Consider the following 21,685-nt stretch of genomic DNA (forward strand, 5'->3'; position numbering starts at 1 on the left):
AAGAAAGAGGATTTGCACCCCCCCTCAATGATAAATTCAGCGAAGTATGAAAGCTGAGATAAGACTCAGGAAGAGAATTCAGAGTGGTTGTAATCATCTCTGAATCAGGAATAATTTCATCTATGTTTAACAACTGCTCCCTGAGATCCTGTAGCTTAGTGAGGTGGGCTGACATGGAGTCACCCTCCTCCATATGTGTATTGCTCAACTCTCTTTTTAAAAAAGATACCCTGGCATCATTCCGTGCTGCATACATGCTTTCCAAAATATCCCACGTTGCCCTGGAGGTCTTACACGACCGGATATGCGGAATGATTGATCTTTTCACTGAAAGAGAGATGCAAGACAAGGCTAAGGCATCCCGTGAATCCCATCTCTTTTGCTCAGAGTAGAGACTGTAGCTGCACCAACAACTTGTCCTGCAGCTGCACCTTGTGCACGACCTCTTCCACCTCCTTGGTGAGGAGGGGTAGCCACCTCCTTGGTGAGGAGGGGTAGCAGGTGCAATATCTGCTGGTCGGATTTCATCCCCATTGACATAATCCCATAAATTGCGAGAAATCAGAATATTACGTATCATGAAACTCCAGAGGGAGTAGTTGGTACCATCCAATTTGTCTTCCTGAGAAAGACCACCGAACTGAAAATCATTCTGATTTTGATGGGCCATATCTGAAAAAGGGATTGAAGCAGATACAAAGCTGAATTCCCTTACTGGGAATAAAATGCACAACTCCCAAAAACCACACCCAAGCACGGGCTGTATATGCAACTTAGATTTCTGCACTTGAGCTATCAGAAATCTGTCCAAGCATAAAACACTCTCCAAAATCTGCCAAAAGTGTTCCAAACACTCCAAGAAAGGCAGTATGTACTGAATACTCCAAAAAATGCTCTCCAAACACAAAAGCCCCAATTTGTGGCTAGAAATTGCAGCCAGAAAGGGGTAAAAATGCTAAAAGCCCCAAATCTGCAATTTTAATACAAAAGCCCCAAATTTTGCTCTTGTTATAGCTTCAAACTTGCCCAATGATTGCAATGTCTGCAATCTGCAAAATGCCCCAAATGTACTTGCAGAATACTTAGCCAAACAATGGCTGTCTGCAAAATTAGCCTGCCAAAGATCACCTGCCAAAGATCACCTGCCAATTCTCTTGTACAAAACCAAGGAGGTACCTGCTGCTGTACTGAAGCAGATTCAGTACAGATTTACTGTACTGAATACAGTACGGAGATGCCGTACAGTTTGTACGGCACTGTACGGCTGGTACGTCGACGACAGGTACGAATGGCGATGTACGGCGCGCAGGTACGGTGAACAGGTATGTACGACGGCGTACGGTGTACGGCCACGGTGTACGTCGATGTACGGTGTACGGCCACGGTGTACGGCGCGAAGGTACGGATTTGTACGTCGATGTACGGAAGCTCGGAGCTGTACGGCAGGCGAAATCGTACGGCGTCAGAATTCCGTACAGTCGTACGGACTGTACGGACAGATTTGCGTAGGCTGAAAGTCGAGGCTGAGGTTGGAACTAGAGGGAGCAAGGAGCACGAGGCTCTTGGACCTGCTCTGATACCAAATGAAGGAGGTGGAGAGAGTGAGAGCTAGAGAGAGTGAGAGAGTCGAAAGCTTAGAAGCTGTAGTTGCAAAATAGAGTGTAAAAGAGTACAACACAAAGTAGAGTTGATAAGGTTTTGTCATAGTGACAAAACCTTAGTAGTCACTAACCATAGTTAGTGAACTAACTGCAGTTAGGGGGAAAAACCTCTAAATGAGGGAAAAGTGCCCCTAACTAACTTATTATATTACATTGGTCACTGCTGAATTATATCTATAATTCCAACACTTCAATCGCTTGCCATTCGGATTCTCAGCTAGGGTTGTAGCTCCTCCTCTTGTGAGCGCATGTGGAGCAGCTTTGCCCACATCCATACAAAGAAGAGGAACCGTCTCAAAGCACACAAGGCGAACGATCTTGTCTTTGTTAATGCAAACTTGCGTTTGCTTAACAGGATGAGACAGGAGTACACTCATGACAAGTTCATTGGTTTTCATAAGCTTGATGACACCCTCACTGAAGATGATGAGGAGGGGGAGGACGATGACGACGATGATGAGGAGATGGCAGTGGAGGAGGAGGAGGAGGAGGAGGAGGAGGACTCTTGAGCAGCTGAGCTATCTAGATTCTAGAATCTACATTATGGATTTTGATCATATCATCAGTGATGTAGCGGTTGGCCTTAAGGCTTAGAGCCTAGGCTTTTGGGAATTTGAATTTTGTACTTTTGACTCTTGAGTCTTGAGTCTTGACTCTTGACAATGAGACATAATACATATATGAATCATATATTATATTGCCTTTGGCATTTTGTAACTTGTCAATCTTCAGCTTTTCTCATTGATTTCAGATTTGTCATTTATATTTGTAATATGTATTGCTCACTACTAAGTTAACTTCTAAGCTCCAAGTTCTAAGTTATAATTTGTAACTTGTTCTAAGTTCTAACTTCTAACTTCTAAGTGACATTGTGTCATGTGGTAAGTATTATGCACTATATTTTAAGTTACAGGTAGGCTGTAGGCTGTAGCATTCTAAATGTGTGTGTTCTCATCTCAAAACTCCCTTTTCTAAACCTCCCTTCCTGACGTGGCGTTTCCCCGTTTGAGCCCTCCCGAAAATCCCGAAACGTTTCCGTTTCTGTTTTCGTTTCCGTTCCCCGTTTCCCTGTTTCCGTTTCCCCTAACTGTGGTCTTTTGAGGAATTCCCCATTTGAAAGTTGCATTTTTCTTAGTAAGATCGTGGAGTGGAGTGGCTATATCCGCAAAATGCCTGATAAACCTTCTGTAGTAAGAACACAGGCCTAGGAAACTTCGAACTTCATGCATAGTTTTCAGCTCTGGCCGGATCTTTGCTGGATCCTCCTGTATCCCATTCTTGGATATTATATGCCCCAGATAATGGATTTCTTCCAGGAAGAATTCACCTTTTCTTGCTGTTTGCATAGAGCTTGATGATTTCTCAGCTCTTGAAACACTATAGCAAGATGTTCCTTGTGCTCTTCTTCGGACTTAGAAAAGACAATTATGTCATCGAAGAAGGTACCAGTGAACTGTCTGTAGGGTCGGAAGATACGATCCATCATCCTATTGAAGGTAGCTGGGGCATTTGTCAATCCAAAAGGCATCACTAGATATTCATACAACCCAAAAGTAGTGTGGAACGCTGTCTTGTGCACATCCTGAGGCGCTGTATCCTCACTTGGTGATAGCCACTCTTTTAGTCTATCCTATTGAAAACTGAAGCTCCATTTAACTGATCCAGCATATCATCAATGCGCGGAATAGGGAATCTATTCTTGATGGTCATTTTGTTCAGTGCGCGGTAATCGACGCACATACGGAATGAGACATCTTTCTTCTGTACTAGCAGTACAGGGGAGCAAAAAGGAGAAGAACTTGGCTGAATCAACCCCTTGGATAACAAGTTCTGCATCTGAGTCATAATCTCTTCTCGCTGAGTTGCACTAACTCTGTATGGGGGCCTATTAAGTGGCTCGCTTCCAGGAATGAGTTCTATGCCATGATTCTCAGGTCTCTCAGGGGGTAGCTTCCCTGGCAAAGCGTCAGAAAAACAATCTTTAAAATTTTCAATAAACTCAAATTTATTCTGATCTGCCTCACTTGTTTCAGCATACATTTCCACATCTCTCTCTTTTACAAAAATCATGTAAGCTGAAACTGTAGAATTTATTTCTTTCCAACAGAACTATTTGATACAATGGGAATAGTTTCCCCTCTATTCCTAGCAACCACACGATATTCTTTGTCCCTATGTACAAACTCTAGCACTCTTTCAAGAAGAGTCAACTTCACTGCCTTGCGATGAAACCAAGGCATACACAAGACTACATCATGATGTTTCAGTGGAGAAATGAAGAAGTCTTCCTGATCCACATAATTCTGTATATGAAGACGGAGCTTCCCTATCAAGGGAGTGACTGGCACAGGGTTTCCACAGAACATTTGATCGGCATTCAAAGCCCTGCCCAACTCCTCCGTCTTTATTCCCAGCCTGAGGGCTAGGTCCTCTGATATGAAATTATCAGTAGCCCCGGGATCAAATAAAATTAGCGCTCGCTGGTCCCTGACTTTGCCCCATGATAGCAGCAATTCGCGTTCTTCTGGGTTTAAAACATGACCCAGCATGTCAGGAATTCCTTTTGCCATTGGCTTTTGCGGTCCCCGTGGCTTCTTTGCCTCTTTTCTCTTCGAAGTTGAAGGCTTTTCTGGGCGCTGGGCAGCCACATGCCCCTCTTTCCCACACTTCAAGGATTTCCCATCTCTGCGAAACTCAGCTATCTGTTCAGGAGTGAATGGGGATTTGCCTTTATAAGTCTTTGAAAACTGAGTACCCCTCGGCTTCTGAGGCTGAAACCCTTTCTTTTTAACCTTGGGATACTCTTTCTTTTCTGATTTTGAAAAATCAGCTTTCTTTCTTTCAGCACGTCGTGCATGCAAGGATCTTGTAATCGCACCAGACTAGCCACTGAAGCTGAATGCATAAGGTCTTGAATGTTCTTTGCCCCCAAAGCATTCACTACTGCCTGGATTCTTGGATTGAGACCTGCTCTGTACTCCTTTGGAGATCTTTTTGAAAGGTGCAACCTACAAATAAGCATCCCAAAACTTTTGGTTGTACACATCCACTGTATCTCCTGCATTCATATGCAAACTGTCCCAATCTTGAAGAGAACATGATCTCTAAACTGTTTAGGCATAAACTGCTGGTAGAAGGCTTTCTTGAAGTCCTTCCACTTCTTTGGGGCTGACCCATCTGTGGTCTGTGCACTCCACCATGCACTAGCTGTCGCTGTCAAGTGTAAACTGACCATTCTTAACTTGGAGGATTCTGAAAACTTTTCTGTACCGAATGTAGCATCAAACTGCCTGATGAACTACAATGCTTTGTCAGTATGACCATATTGTCCATTGTAGGTCATAAACTTGACAGATTTACCTCCCTCTTTGAATTCCTTGGTCTCTCTGGAAGACTTTCTCTTCCTAGACTTCTTGTGTTTCCTTGTTTTCCTTGATGGTTTATCTGATAAAGAAGAAGATACAGAAGTCGATAGACGGTGATGGACTAGGAGATCAGTGATGATGCCTCGATCTCTTCCTGCTATGAGACCATCCCCTATGAGATCTCTCTTTCTCTGGCTGTACACGAGAGTGTGTCTTTAGCATTGGCACGTCTTATGCTGCATTAGGCATAGCTTCTGCTTGAAACAAATGCTGAGCCCTTGGATCCTTTCTGAGATTTTCCATCTCTTGTATACGAGTGCGTACCATCCCTATCTTGCTCAAATTCTTCCTGAGTTTGTTGCACACTTCTCTGTCTTGGATTTGCATCCCTATCTTGTGAATCCCATTGGATAGGTGATTGAGCCATTCTCTTAAACTCGTCTGAGATCTGCAAGTTTCTCACACACACTGTGTATGCAACTGATGTAAGCAGCCTTTGCTTTTCAAAGAGAAAATTTACCTCAACAAGAGGTGTCTTGCATTCACAATCTATATGCCAGTACCGGGCTGTCAACTCAAGGCATATACCCACTAAGTTGCCAAGGCATCAATAACTATATTGCCCCTTTTCTGGCTGTTGCAAAAAGCATTCAGAATGCATCTGACTCATCTTTTCCTGAGCACAAAGGCATGCATATTCTTTTTCTGCAAATCTCTGATTTTACTGTGTTTCTGCTGCTTTTCTGACAGTAAATACTCTCTCAGATAGGTGAAGACTGCTGGCAGAAACAGTCTCTGCAACTGTCTTCTTTTTTTTTTTTTTTTTTGGGGTTTTTTGTGACAGTAACCAGATGGATAACCGGCTGGTTACTCTAACCAGACTGACTGGTTTTGGTCTGGTTAGTTTGCAACTGGACTGGTCACAGTCTGGTTACAGTGACCAGACTGGTCTGGTTGGGTCAAGTTAACTAGACCTCTGACCAGAGTTAACTAACCACTGGTTTGCCACATCAGCCTACCACGTGTCTTGCCACGTCATCTATTGCGCTGTCTGCCACGTGTCAGTGCCACGTCATCTACTGCACATGTGTGCCACCTAGCTGCCACATCAGCTCGCACGTGTAGACGCCACGTCATCTACTGAGCTGTCTGCCAGCATGGACTGCCACGTCATCAAGCCTGCTGCTCATCTGCCACGTGTATCCTAGCTGGAACCTTGGCCACGTCAGCATCCACGTGGACGTTGCGTCACCTTAGCAGTTTCGTGAAGCTTTAGAGCAGAGGGCATCGCCAAGCATCGCGCGCGCACAGAGTCACGGGATTAGCAAAGATTTCCGTCCATTGGCCGGAATTAAAACAATAGCATGACCCGCTCCTTCGCACCTTCTCCACGCCTGACGCTGGCTGGCAATGGAAAGTATGTCTCACGGCCTAGGGATTACTTTACGCCGCTTTACAGAAGCTTTGCGTCACCCATCCAAGCCTCTGTGTGGTACTTATGCACGATACGCCCAGGCTTCCGTCAAGATCTTCTTCGTTGTTTCTTTTGCCATCAAACGTTTGCTTGCATAGACCCCTCCAGGCGGAGCGACACCTTTCATGCGGAATCAACATATATACTCAGCAGAGTTCTTCACAGAGAACTATCTTTGGTGATCAGCAGAGTTCTTCACAGAGAACTATCTCTGGTATTGCTCCCTGCAATGGTCATTGACGCCTATTTGTACACTCGTGCGTAAGGCAATTCCTTTACGCAACTAATCAGTTTGGACTTAGGGGCTTTCGTGCATTCATAGGCTTCGTAGTAAGCATTCCTGTCCCTTCACACTTGAAGCCCCAAACCTTCCAGCTGCCACCTCTTGGGCCAACGCCATCCTTTCTTTGGAATCAGCGTTGAATCTTTATGAAACCTCTTGCTGGATCGTCACAGCCTGAGAAGGCTATGAGCCTTGGCTCTGATACCAATGAAACCTTCCCTCGAAAAGGGATGAAACCTTCCCTTGAAAAGGACAATGAAACCTCAGTCGTAAAATACAGCAGAGACACTCTCATTTTTTCCCCTCTCTCCCTCTCTCAACAGAGACACTAGGGCCCAGGACAACAGTCGGGCTGGACCCCCCCAAAGGATTTTATTACTTGAGAGAAGATGAAGTACATAGTTCAGCGTAGAGCTGTTCATACATGAAAATCCAAAACGTGAATGAATGAATGAATCATTACATTCGCTCTCAAGCTCCCCTTCTTGGCAACAAGCCACTAGTCAATTTCTACACTACTTTTCTAATTACATGCCACTAAGGGCAACTCTGGAGTCTTCGAAGCACTTGGTCACGCGAACCGCCTCCTAGACTCTGATTAGGCTCCCGTAGCGCTTAGGAAAATAACTCTTCCTAGTACCTGCAACAATTAATTAAAGCGCACCACCATGGCACCCATTAATTGTTAGCGCTTTGCATGCAAACAACACATTGTGGACTAGTTCTAGTCACGGTGGGTGTCCCCATTGAACACATGTGCACACATAACAAATATAATAAATAAATATATATATATATATTTATTCTCTCGTTGACCGAAGTCAACGCTCTTGATCATAATTAAGGGGCTTTGACCAAGGATCGAGGCGCCTTAATTATAGCCAAGTCTCTCTAACCGAAGCTGGCACAACTCTCCAACCGAAGCTGGCACATCTTGGTTAATCGTGGTTAACCCTCTTGGCGCATGCCAAGTCTCGTTGACCGAAGTCAACACCCTCTGACCGTAGTCAGCTCTGTAGTTCTCTGGTTAACCGTAGTTAACCCTCTTGGTAATAAACCAAGTCTCCCCGACCGAAGTCAGGTTTACTTGACCAGAGTCAAGTATCTTTGACCGTAGTCAATTCTTTGACCATTAAAAGAACTGTTTGACCATAATTAACACATATAAAACTCTTTAATTATGATCAAATAAATGGTCAACTGTACTTTGACTTAGGATATTTACATTGTGGTGACATAAAGTTTCTCATTTGAAGACACACCTTGATGGCATGAAGATTCACTTAGTCGATGTTGGAACATGTAGGACCTTTGTGAGTAGTTGATCGAGATTGATGAAGTGATTCGAGGCAATCAATTCATTTTCACCACTTCGAATTCTTTGCCAGAGTCATACTTATCTTTTCACACATCACTCAACCCATCTATGAGGGGCAATCCCAACCACTCACATTCCATGAATTAGTGTGGTTGATGTTGCAGGAAGAGCAAACATAGAAATATATGACTGTTGGCTCAGGGGGAGCGGATCAGGTTCTTATCGCTGCAAAAGCAAGGGGAAACCTCATGCAGGTCACACTAAATCAGCCTTCAGCTCATTCATCAATAAAAAAATCAGAAAATGCAAGCGAGCCCAAGAAGAAGGGCAAAGAATATCTATCAATGCAAAAAAGCCGAGACACTTCATTAGTGAATGCAGGAAAGGAAGTGCAAAGTAGGAGAAGGGGGAGTCCGGCACTTTGGTTTCAGATTGCAGCCATTCCAATGCAAATAAGGATGACGCTTCAGCCAGCCTTGTGGCTGAAGAATGGGGTTTTCTTGTAAGCGGTTGTGATGCTAACAGGAAGTTGTAGCAATTGGTGTGGGCTGAAACTTCAAATGGTGTTTGGTACTTTGACAGTGGTGCGTCCAAGCACATTACATGCTATAGGGAGTTATTGCAGATTTAGATGCTCGTCTTGGAGAGACTAAAATGAAATCGTGTAGTCTTCACAAGCAGTTGTAGCTTGAATGAAGAGATTTTGGACTACCTTTTGGGTAGCCTTCTCCTTTAGTGCTAGCCTTCATCATGGCTGAGTCTGCCCTTCACCTCCAGAGTGCTGATAGAAACTCAGTACAAAGAGTTTGTATAAATGGATGCTCAAGTATGTGTGGGTGTGTGGATTTGTTTGTGTGAGAGCATATGTTTATACTATACTCTACACCCACTGTTGGGCTTTGATGATGTCAGTGGAGATGTCATAGTAGCTAGCCTTGCTATTCGTGGTGGAGTTTATGGTTTTCAACCTTATGATTGACTCATGAGATTGAAACTGCACCATGTTGTGTTTTTAGAGAATGAGTCTGGGCATGTTCTTGGACTCATCTAGATATATGCTCCAGTTGGCAAGAAGGTGTCCTGTGCCAACAATTCTGATTATTTTGTCAGAGCAGTTGGGAAGATAATGCTGTCATCAATTGATGGAACTGATTTGTGTCTTTCAGATGTACTTTATGACATATGTACCAAGGATTAAGAAGAATATTCTTTCACTGTCCTCATTTAGGAAAAGAGGTTATGGTGGCACCTTTGAATATGACAAGTGCGTAGTTAGGGAATGTGAAAAGGTTGTCAGATGGTCAGTACTGACACTTTTTTGTACGAGAAGTTATATGACCTTTAGGGCTGTAGCTGGTTGGGACATCTTTGTTTAGTTGTTGGCTGAGCCTTGTGTTTGGATTGTAATGTTTTTTCCCAACTTGAATTTACCTTTGATCTGATGTGGAAGAGTAGTGGCAGGGTTGGGTTACACAGCCCCCATGGGGCATACCATGTCAAATATCAAGTCAGGGATAATTGGCTTGCAAGCCAATATGCCGTCTAGCTTTGTTTGTTTGTTTGCTTTTTTTTTGGGGGCGGGGGGTGTATAGTGATATATTTTCTCCTCTTAGGAAGAAACACAATTTAAGAAAAGTATCCTTATTATGCCTCTAAATAATCTGTCTTTTGTCACTCTGCTTATCCCAACTTCTCTATTTTATCTTGTAATATCTGTACAGTATAAATAAATTGGTATGCAGATTTCTTTATCAAAAAATTTTGTCTTGAAATGTCGCATTCAGCATGTCCATACTCTTTTGCATAGTTGCATGGGGGCGTTACCAAATTTTGGTTCTTTTTCACAATACGATGGAGTAAGCGGGAAACGGTGATTTGTAAATCTATGAATACAATATTGACATCTAGATTCAAACTGGTGGTTTTTTGTGATTCCAGGTTCATGGATATTATACGGTCAGAGGCAGGTCAAGTGTTGCGAGAAGAATTAGCAAGGTCTCCAGAAAAAATCATTTCTACTATATCTATACAAAATAACCTCCCAGCTCCTGATGATTCTAGTGCAGTTGGATTGCCACCAGCATCAAATGCTGCTGGATTAGTTTCTGTAGCCGAGGGCTTCATGAGTATGCAAGCAAATGGGACAAACGTTGTGGAGACTCCGGAAGTACAGTTTCAAGGGATTGCTCTTATTTCAGCTTTGGTAAAACTGATGCCAGACTGGTTGTTTAACAACCGACCAGTATTTGATGCTCTGTTATGTGTTTGGCATTCACGTGCAAGACAGGCTCGTCTTCAAAATGAACAGAATCTCACATTGAATCAGGTATTACAATCATTGCCATAGTTTGTTGGGATTTGGTGTTTAAGGATCCTATAATTTCTTTATTTTGTGGACTGAAGCGTTCAAATCTGTAACTAAATGTATTTCTATAGTGGAAAATACTTCCTTTAATTAGCTTAGCATAGCCAAGCCCTTCTGCCATATCTAGGTGTTATCCTTTCTGTCGTATCGAGGCACATTTTGTTCTGCCAGATTTGGGCTTGATGCTTCTATGTTGCTCAGGGTTTTATAAGATTCCTTAAGACTATGTTTTAAAATACCTCCAATCTGAGATATCTCGACACATGAAGATGAGCAGAACCTCAAGACCTTCCACACTTGTGAGAGTACAACGTATATTGCCTTGCTTTATGTGTTGTATTTAGCAGTTATAGGTGTCCCCCCCAAAAAAAAAAAAAAAATTGCTAAGGGTGTCCAAGTATTCATGGGCCCATGACGGATACTATAGAAGGTTCATACTTAGGTATGCCATGATTGCAAGAACCCTATGTAAGCTACTGGTAAACTTTATTTGGACAAAAGAAAGCGAACAAGCATTTGAAACCCTCAAGTGGAGATTTTTTTAAATTTTTTTTGCAAAAAGAGACTTCTATTAAGTATTAAAGAAAAACCGTTAGAGCACCTCCATACGGGATACATCATGCAATGCACGAAAAGCTCAAGAGCCAAAAAGAAAGGATTGAGGCTGATAGTGCCATCTCAATCCGGTAGAAACCTCCGAGAAAAAGGGAGAACCCCTCCAAACTCGAAGAAATATAGTCCTTCTAGAAGAGGTTGCCCGTGAAGGGCCCTGCATGCTAGCCCATATGGCTATCAAAGTGTGAACCGTGTCAGTCCAAATACCCGTGAACACCTGTGATGGGTGTATCTGGGTGCCATCCAAGGCCTCAGTACATCTGGCTCTCCAAATGTGCCAAGAGGAAATGCTAGCCAAAATCTCCCAAGAGGTGTCCACTGAAGCATGAGAAGCTCTGAAGGGAGTAAGTGGTACATCCTGAAGAGAGTAGGGCTCTATCACCTGCCGGCGGACCGAGAGTGCCCAAGAAGAAGGCTCACCCTCATAAAACACCTGGTGCCCGGTAAGGGATAACCGTGCGACCGAGCCCTAAGTCATGAAGAAAGGGGAAGTGTGAAAGATGCTGAGTATCCGAGCAACCCCTTTCCAAACAGTCCTTGCGTGACTGCAGCCCCAAAGGCAATGTCGCATTGACTCCTCTGCAGAATGACATCGAGGACAAGTGGGATCAGCCCCAAATCGTGATCTCCACAGGTTCACTGCAATCCCTTCATGAATAGAAAGCCAAAAGAAAAGAGTGATCTTGCTATTTCTGAGGGATTTCCAGAGCCTCCTCCAAAAATTTCTACGCAAATCTGCGGTGATGAAGAAGCTTTCCCAATGGGGGGCTCTGGAGGGAATCCAACCCCTACTGTTCAGCTGAAATCTCCTGGCATTACCAACCGTGAAACGAAAGAAGGGAATCCCCCTCTCTCGGTGTCCATGATCTATCCACTCCCACTCTCCTGGGTCCCACTGCAAGCACCTGATAGGTGCACCTCCATATAACCACAACCTCCAGGATCCCAAGGCCAAGAGCAGAGGGTTGGGGTCTAAGTACCACTGCAAGCTCGCTCCATGGTCCACAAAACCAGCAATCCTGACAGGCTGAAAGGCAACCTCAAGAAGAATGCCATCCTTGGATGTAGAGAGTAAACCTCCATCCCCAACGTCAAAGACCAGTGCGTCTTCCCCGAGACCTCGGAGAGCGATCACTTGTAAAGGAACTGATGTTCTCGAAAAAGCCCCCATCCAAGTGGTGGAAGTAATAGGCAACTCAACTGTCCATTCCACTGGGATGGCTGCACCTATCTGCTGAATTCTGCGTGCTACCCCTCTGAGGTGACTCACGGACTGCAGTCTCTGATCCTCAGGTAGCCTGATAAAAGCTTTCCAAGTACCTACTGTGTAGGCGGCGCCTCTCTCCCATTTAGACCACTACATGTAATGGGAAGTGCCCAGTGGTCTGGCATGCTCGTCAAGAATACTATAATGATCGGTTGCCTATCAATCTCTTCGACGGTAGAAGGTGGAATTCTTCGAAGAGTGTTCCTGAAGCTCCCCTAAGCTTTCAGGATGGCAGTCATGAGAGGAGAGGCAGGAGATCTGAGAGGGGCGGAAGTGAAAATCCAGCGAGGGCTGTCCACCCAATCATCTGCCAAGGTTGGTGTGCAAGCTTGAATGCGTCCAAAAAAGAAATCCTTCCAAGGTTCCTGTCCAGGCATGAGTCCCCTCACCACCACCTTACAAAGCAATGCCCTGCACTGCAAGTCTGGGTCAATGACATTAAGGCCCCCTTCACATGTAGGGAGAATAATGGTCTCCCAGGCCACCCTTGCTGCAACATTTGCTGTGCCATCAAGTCCACTCCATAAAAAATTCCTGTCTGATGAGCTAAGTGATGCAATCCCTAGACCGGCACCAGCAAGAACACACAAACTAGGAGGTGGCTAAGAGAACCTGGTTCACTACCACAACTCTAGATGCAAGGTTGAGTTTGGCAGAGCTCCAGAAAAGGAGCTTTTTCCTTATACTTTCTATTACTGGGGCAAACTGTTGTGTTGGAGAGATGTCCAATCCTACCTGGCATCCCAAATACCTGATAGGAACACCCCTCTGAATCCAGGAAAAGCCAATGTCAACTCCCCAGCCTGGAGTGTCCTCATCACTGATAAAAAAGCCAAAGGATTTATGCCAGTTGATGTGTGCCCCTGCAGTTGAGCAAAAAATATCCAAGGCTGTCCGGAAAGAATCAAGTGACTGCGAAGAGGCCTCAATAAAAATAGCAGTGTCATCAGCCAATTCACAGTCAAGAAGCTCCTGCTCCTGTCTCAAGGGCAATCTCAGCCCAAAAAGCTCAGCCTGAGATGTAAGGAAGATACTCATAGCTTCTGCCACAAAAAGAAAGAGGAAGGGGGCTAAAGGGCATCCCTGATGAACTGATCTGGAAATCTGAAACCTGTCACCCCTTACCCCTCCAATCAAAACCTGGTTGTGGGCTAATCTGTAAAGGGAGGCCACCCCTCTAATCCAAGCATATGAAAATCCAAACCGTAGAAGAGTGCCCTCAAGAAAACCCCAATCTACTCTGTCATAGGCTTTCTCGAAGTCCAGGAGTAGAATTGCTAGCCTCTGCCCACTCTGCATAGCCCACTCTGTGGCTTCCCAAAAGGAAAAGATATTATAAAAAATGCTCCTGCCATGCACAAAGCCTGTTTGAGTATCATGGATGAGGTCTGGAAGAAGGGGCTGTAATCGGATGCTGATCGCCTTGGCAAGGATTTTGTAAAGAGTGCCCAAAAGAGTGATGGGTCTCCAATGGGATACAAAATTCCTGTTGCCACCTTTCGGGATAAGGTATATGAGTCCCTCGGTCAGTGAGTCAGGCATCTCACCCGAGTCCCAAATGGCGTGCAGGGCTGAAGTAATATGATCACCTATCATATCCCAAAAGGCTATAAAAAAAGGAGGAGTAAGACCATCGGAACCAGGGCATTTGCCCTTATGAAGGGCAGAGAGAGCAGTCTTGAATTCTGTGTTGGTAAAGCGTGCATCAAGTGAGCATAACATCTCTGGGGTGACCAACACAGGTAAACTCTGCCAAACTTCATCTCTAGCCACCTCTCTGGCCTATGAGTTCGGATCTGCGGAAAGTAGGGAGGCATAGAAAGTTGTCGCTAAGTGCATGACGGTTTCGGATGGGACTGCAAAATGCCGTCAAAGTCAATAAGCTGCCTGACACTCTCTCTACTATGTCTGGGACCAAGTGTAGAGAAAAAGTGATTATTGACTCTCCCTCCCATCTGTATCCAAAAGGACTCCCGTGCATGGAAGGCATACTTTGCTCTCTGATCAAGCAAGGTCTGCAAGTGAGCCCTTGCCGCGGCAAGGCGCTCCTGTATCCAAGCATCTGATGGTCGTTTTTGCTCCTCCCTCTGTAGGGCTGCCAACTGCCGGCGGATACCGATCCCTCTCCTGAGTACCTCACCTCGCCGACCACTAGCAATGGAGTGATAAAAGTCGATGATACTGGCAAGTGCTGTGGCCACATGTGAAGGACCGGCCCCCCCTGCATATGAGAAACCCAGATCTCCAACACTGCCTCTGTGAGAGTCTCATCCGTGTATAAGGCGTCGGGGATCCTGATACTGTGAGATCGTCCTCTCAGATGAGGCTCTGAGATGGACAAAATTACCGGAAAATGGTCTGAAGTGGAAACACCGGGTGCAATGCAAACTGTCCCCCCTCTATCAAGAGCCCAGTCACCCACATAGAATCTGTCAATCCGAGCATGGATAGGCATCTGCACCCTATGGTTCGACCAGGAAAACAAAAGTGACTAAGACTGAACAAGAAATGCATCATCTGACCAAACATCTCTGCCACTGAACCTGAACAAGAAGGCATCCCAGGCTGCTCTCTCAAGGGAGTGGATACCACCTTCTCTGCCCCTTTTCTTATTAGAAGGTGCCTCAACCATGTTGAAGTCACCTCCAATAATCCACGAATCCGCAATGTCAGCCCACGAGAGCAACTCTTTCCAAAACAAAACACGGTCCCCTCTGTTGTTCGGAGCATAGAGGTTGAGGAAACTAACCTTATGTCCGTCAATCAGAAGTAAAACCCATTGGGCCCTGGAGGGGGTTATGGTACCGTGTCCAATGACCAGAGGGAGAATAGAATTTGAAACTGAAATGCATGTACCTCCTCTGGTTCCCAAGGCAGGAAGCCAAAAAGTCCGGGCTGAGAGCAGCTTACCTGACTTGGAGCAATCTTTGACATCTAGTTTGTGTTCCTGAAGAAAAAGAATGTCTAGGGAACCACCTGAAACACCTGGATGGAGCTGATTCCTGATCAGCTGTCTATGACGGCGATGAGGGATGCCGCCCAATCCTATATTCCAACTGGCTATCCTCATCGGCGGGAGGAATTGGGTTGGAATACCTTACCCGACCTGGTGGCGGAAAAAGAAACCTCTACTGGAGCAGACCTCCTGCCATACACAGGAGGTCCAAGGGGAGGAAAGTCCACAGGTGAGAGAGAGACGGATCTTAAAGGGCTAGAAGGGGGAAGAATGGCAAGAGGGAGAGAGTGTGTGAGAGAGAAGACTCAAGTGTGCGGGTGTGAAGTGATGAGCCACACCACAAACTCATTAGTTTTATTAGGATTAAGTTTTACCCTATGACTGTCTTAAGACAGTCATAGATGTCTTATCTTTAATAAAGGGGTGGCAATGTGCCTTTACCCCAACAACCTCCCACCTAAAGGCCAATGTGCCTAAAGGGGAGAAAAGAATAAAAATTACAGCAATATACAGTTACTGTATACAAGACCATAAAATAAGAATGGTCTCATCCTAATCCCATGATGTGGCGGCAATGTGCAAACCGCTCAGTAGGCAAGCTCTTAGTGAGCAAATCTGCAGGATTATCATCAGTATGCACCTTCACAAGCTCAAGTCGCTTGTCTTCCAGTACCTCCCTGATGAAATGATATTTCACATCTATGTGCTTGGTCTTCTGATGAAAGACCGGATTCTTTGCCAACATGATAGCACTCTGACTATCACAATGCAAAACTGGCATATCTCCTGTAATGCCCAAGTCTCCCACAAGCCGAGTAAGCCATATTGCTTCCTTGCAAGCCTCAGTGGCTGCAACATATTCAGCTTCAGTAGTTGACAGTGCAATGCATTTCTGCAACCGAGACACCCATGATATAGCACCTCCTGCAAATGTGAAAATATAACCGGTAGTAGACTTCCGGTTATCTGCATTCCCTGCATAGTCTGAATCTGTAAAACCATGCACCAATGCATCCTGCCTACCATAGCATATGCACAAGTCTTTGGTACCCTTGAGATACCTCAAGACACCTTTCATTGCTTCCCAATGCCGCTTGCCTGGATTTGCCATATACCTGCTGATGACTCCCACCGCAAAACAATATCTGGACGAGTGGCAACCATGGCATACATCAAAGATCCAACTGCAGATGCATACGGAACCTTGGCCATTTCAGCCTTATCATCATCTGATCTGGGGCTGTCCTTACTGCTGAGTTTTAAATGTGGAGGCAACGGGGTACTAATAGACTTCCCCCCCTCCATTTTAAACCGCTGCAGTACTTTGTCAATGTACTCTTTCTGTGACAGAAACAAAAGTCCCTTGGACCTGTCACGAGTAATCCGCATGCCAAGAATATGATTTGCATCACCCAAATCTTTCATGTCAAAAGACTTATGCAGTTGTTTCTTCAAAGCACTAATCTCATGCTGAGATTTACTGGCAAGAAGCATGTCATCCACATATAGAATGAGTAGCATCAAACTGCCATCCTTTGCCCGTTTGGTGTACAAGCAATGATCGGTCTCACACCTATGATACCCTTGGGACTGCATGAAGGCATCAAACTTCTTGTACCATTCTCTTGGCGCCTGCTTGAGTCCATACAAGCTCCTCTTGAGCTTACACACAAGCTGCTCTTTCCCTGTAACAGCATATCCCTCTGGCTGACTCATATAGATCTCATCATGGAGATCTCCGTGAAGAAAGGCTGTCTTCACATCCATCTGACATAAATCCATGTCGTCATGAGCAACAAGAGCTAACACTGCTCTCAAAGTAGTCATCTTGACTACAGGGGAAAAGATCTCATCAAAGTCAATGCCCTTCTCCTGCTTAAATCCCTTGGCAACCAATCTGGCCTTATACCTCGGTAAAGCATTTGAATCCACTTTGACTTTGTAAACCCACTTGCATGGCAAAACCTTTCTGCCTGCAGGTAGCTGCACCAAGTCCCATGTATCATTTTGAAGTAGGGAGTCCATTCTGACTGCATGGCTTTCTCCCACTTCTTTTTCTCTGTTCTTCCCATAGCTTCCTTGAAGCTGGAAGGCTCACCACAATCTGTCAGCATGATAAAATCAGCCACATTATTGGCTCCTGGAACAAACCTGGCAGGAGGCCGTTGTACACGGGTGCTCCTCCTAACAAAATGTTCCGGATTAGGCTGCTGTCCAGCCTGTTCGTCATGCATGACGGGTGGGTGTACCACCATATCTGGCTGTTCTACAGCCCCATCTGCTGGCATATCCAGTGGTGCATCATTGGCAAAATTATCTGGCTGATTTTCAGCCTGTATACCCTCTTGAACAGGGTTATCTGCAGCAGCCTGCTGCTGCATATAAATGGGCATTCTTTGCTGTGCAACATCATCATAAATAACCCTCCTGTATTCCACAGGTTGCACGGGTTCCTTGTGTACACTATCCTCTTTAAAGATGACATCATTGCTGCGTATAATCTTCCGTTTAACGGGATCCCATAACCTGTACCCCATTTCACCTTCGTCACCATAACCCATAAAGATGCATCTGATAGACTTTGGCTCCAGTTTGGTGCGCAGTTCTTTGCGTACATGAGCAAAGCACTCGCAGCCAAATACACGTAAGTGCTTATATGAAGGTGGCTTGCCAGACCACACCTCCTCTGGCACTTTCAACTCCAAAGCCTTGTTTGGCGACCTCTTAATAATGTGAACTGCTGTTTGCACGGTTTCTGCCCAAAAGCCATGGGGTAATGCAGCATAAGACAACATACATCGAACCTTCTCCTGAATAGTTCGATTCATCCGCTCACTTGCACCATTTTGAGATGCATTATGAGGGGCTGTGAGTTCCTGTTTGATGCCCTTAGCTTCGCAAAACTGCACAAAGGCATGTGACACATACTCACCCCCATTATCGGATCTGAGGCATTTCAGCCTGCGACCTGTCCGATTCTCAACTTGAGCGACAAACTTCTTGAAAGCATCTAAGGCATCGCCCTTATGCTTCAAGAAATAGACCCACACTTTGCGTGTGGCATCATCAATGAAAGTAATAAAATATTTTGCACCCCCTAGTGATAACTGTGGCATCTCACACAAATCAGTGTGCACTAGATCAAGTGGTGCTCTATTCTGGGGAGTTCTCCTCTTATGAGGAGTCACAGAATGCTTGCCAAATATGCAATGATCACAAGTAGGCAAATCTGAAAAAGAAAGAGACGGCAGATAACCCAAACGTGACAGTTCTTGCATTCCTTTAACAGACATGTGTCCCAACCGGCTATGCCACAATGAAACCTTTGGCAGCTCGGTTATGGCAACAACATGATTACCCACACTGGAAACATAAAGAGGGTACAAGGTATCACTCTTAAAACCCTCAGCCACTACAGCCTGGCCATCAGTAATCATCCATTTGGAATCCCCAAATGTGGTGTGGTAACCACTGTCATCCAATAAGCCAGTGCTAATCAGATTTTTCTTGATTTGCGGCACATGGCGGACACCATCAAGCATAAATATGCGTCCATCAGGGAATACTATCTGTATACTGCCAATCCCTGCAATCTGACATGCATAGTTGTTCCCAAGATGAACAACTCCATAAGTACATGTGTAGGAAGTAAACCACTCCCTATGAGGAGTAACATGAAAAGAAGCACCTGAGTCCAAGAGCCAGGTGTGCATGTCATGGCCATCAATAACCAAAGCATGTGCTATTACAGCAGAAGAGCATAAAACATCGTGTATGTCACTGTCACTGTCCTCTGCTGCAACATTCACTGCATCCAAGTCATTTGCCTTGGCCTTGCCTTTGCCTTTGCTTCCATTGCCTGCATCCTTTGTTTCAGCCTTCTTGGCTTTCTGATCCCGTATGAACTTGAAGCACTTAGACTTCACATGTCCCTTCTTGCCACAATAAAAGCATTCAATATCCTTTTTGCCACGGGACTGACTGCGGGATTTGGACTTACTAGCAGATCTCCCCTTCTGCTGAGTCCTGCCTCTATCCTGTACCTGCAAGGCATTTGAAGACTTGCTGCTCGCATTATTCTTCCTGCTCATCTCCTCCATAAGGAGAGAGCTCTCTACATCAGCGTAAATGAGAGTGACATTCGAATTTGACAGGGTGGTCTTGAAAGTGTCCCAACTCTCAGGGAGGATACACAGCAAGAAAGTAGCCTTGAACTCCTCATCAAGGTTCAATCCCTGTGCAATCAGCTGTGTAAAGATGGCATTGAACTCACTCAAGTGTGAGGTCATAGCTGTACCTTCCTTCATGCGAAGATCAACCAGCTTCTTCAACCAATAAACCTTACTGGCTGAGCTCTTTTGGGCATACAATTCTTCTAGCCTTTGCCATAGACCATAAGAGGTCTTTTCAGCCTGAACATTGAACACAAGAGTGTCAGAAATAGTGAGCATGATAGCTGCCCTTGCGGACAAATCAAGCTCTTCCCAGTCATCAGCTGCCATGTCAGATGGCTTGACACCCTTTACCCTTATGGGCTTAGAAATCTTCTTTAACAGAAGTACATTCAAGCACTGTTCTGCCCATAATGCATAATTGTGTGCTCCTTCCAGTTTCTTTATGTTCAGAATTGAAGATTCACTTCCCCCTGATGCCATATCAGATAAGGAAAGTACCTGTAGTCGAGCAAGACTGAATAAAATTCTGATTTCTCAGAAAAAAAAAACTGCTCTATAAAGAGCCAGGAGCACTCACAATAGTGCTGTTTTTTTACTGTCAGGAAAATCTGCAGCAAAACAGTAAATGTCCCTGCAAATACTGTACCTACTGACACACTGTACTGTGCTCAAATAGGCATAAACAGTAATTTCAGAATGCTGCAGCTGCTCCACAAGTGCTTTAACAGTGCATCATTGGCTGACAAGACACAAAACACTGCTGTAAACACTGCGGTACTGGCTGTACTGATCACTTCTCCCACCTCAGATGAGGTGTTGCACTGAGTTAATATGCATAAACCACTTGGCAAACACCCAAAAAAAAAATGACACTTCAGCCTGTCACAAAACCTGCAACAGAAAATGGGATAAATCCCAAGCAATCACCCTTCTGCCAAGGGGATAAAATGCATCTGAAGATCTCTGTCGGTAACCCAAGTGCTATCAAACAAAATCTGGGCAAAAGCCCCTTGATCTGACACCTGAACCAAGTGAAGAACACCTCAACACTGAGGTAGCATGCAATGTGAAAATCTCTCTGACAGAATCAACCAACAGTGTAATGCATATACTGCCCTGTGTAGAAATGACATACACAGATCCCAACGTACAAACACTCAGTGAGGAACCTTTTGAGCACTGTCAACGATGGACAGTTAGGGACCGAGTAAACTCGATGCGCCTTGGCCAAGCGTGGCTCAACTGAGGTTCTCTGAGTGTTGCACAAGAAATGTGACCTGCAAGAAAATGTCACCTCCACACTGCGGAAATCGAGGCAAATGTGTGCTCTCTGGCACCACACTACCTCAAGGCATACAAAGCATCAACTGCCAGGCAAAAGCCCTATGATCTGCTCACCCGAAAACTGAGATTCAAGCCCAGTAAAAGCATAAAAGTCCTCTGCAAAATCAAGGCATTTCCTTCACGAAAACAGATAACTGTGCAATCAACCACACACTGTGGTTCTCTTCACCTCAAGCTCGAGGTAAATGAAGGTACTTGCTGTACTTTCAAGAAAACATAGTTTTGAGAACTGAAGGATGATCCTGAGTGAAGAGCAGAGAGCTCTTTCTTCTTCTTTTTCTTCCCAAAAAAAAATCCAGCCTGCTGTACTTCCTGTACCTGCGCACGTGTGCAGGGTACGGAATGCCAAAAAAAAAAAAAAGGTTTTCGAATGTTCTCCCTGATGCAGCTCCCTGTACCTGCGCCGTGTAAATCCGTACGGATGTACGGCTCCTGTACGACGTCCGTACGGCAGGTACGGATGTCCGTACCTGAGCGCGCGCTGCGCGCTCTGACTCTCTGCGCGGCCTGGTGCTGTGCATTGGCTGCCCCTGCGCAGGCTAGCAGCTAGCAGCTGCTGCTGTAGCTCTAGCTGCGTGAGCAGCTGCGCTGCTCGTGCTGCTCCGCTTGCCGCCGCCCGTGCTCACGCTGCCCTGCTCGCCTCCGCGCTGCGCCGCTGTGCTCCGCTTGCCGCCGGTGCTGCCTGCAGACCTGCGACGCCCGTCCGTACGGATGTACGGACGATGTACGTCCGTACGGCGCTGTCACCTGCTGACCCGCACCCGCGCCCTGCTCACGCTGCCCGCGTGCTGGCTCGTTGGCCCTTGCAGAGGCTAGGTAGAGGTCGAAGGGGGTGGGTAGGCAAGGGTAGAGGGAGAGAAGA

The 21,685-nt window shown here is 45.4% G+C and overlaps 1 protein-coding gene across 1 annotated transcript in view; it reads left to right on the forward strand.

Moving 5' to 3' along the window:
* Window positions 1–21,685, forward strand: part of LOC147903683 (uncharacterized) — a 164,078-nt gene that overhangs the window by 69,471 nt on the left and 72,922 nt on the right. The window contains exon 18 of the mRNA XM_087400552.1: window positions 10,040–10,427. Coding sequence (XP_087256678.1) covers window positions 10,040–10,427 — 388 coding nt within the window. The remainder of the gene's footprint in view (window positions 1–10,039; window positions 10,428–21,685) is intronic.

This window comes from Dipteris shenzhenensis, chromosome 3 (assembly GCF_047967505.1).
Source record: "Dipteris shenzhenensis isolate YYH24624 ecotype China chromosome 3, Dip_SZ_1.0, whole genome shotgun sequence".
NCBI lineage: Eukaryota > Viridiplantae > Streptophyta > Polypodiopsida > Gleicheniales > Dipteridaceae > Dipteris > Dipteris shenzhenensis.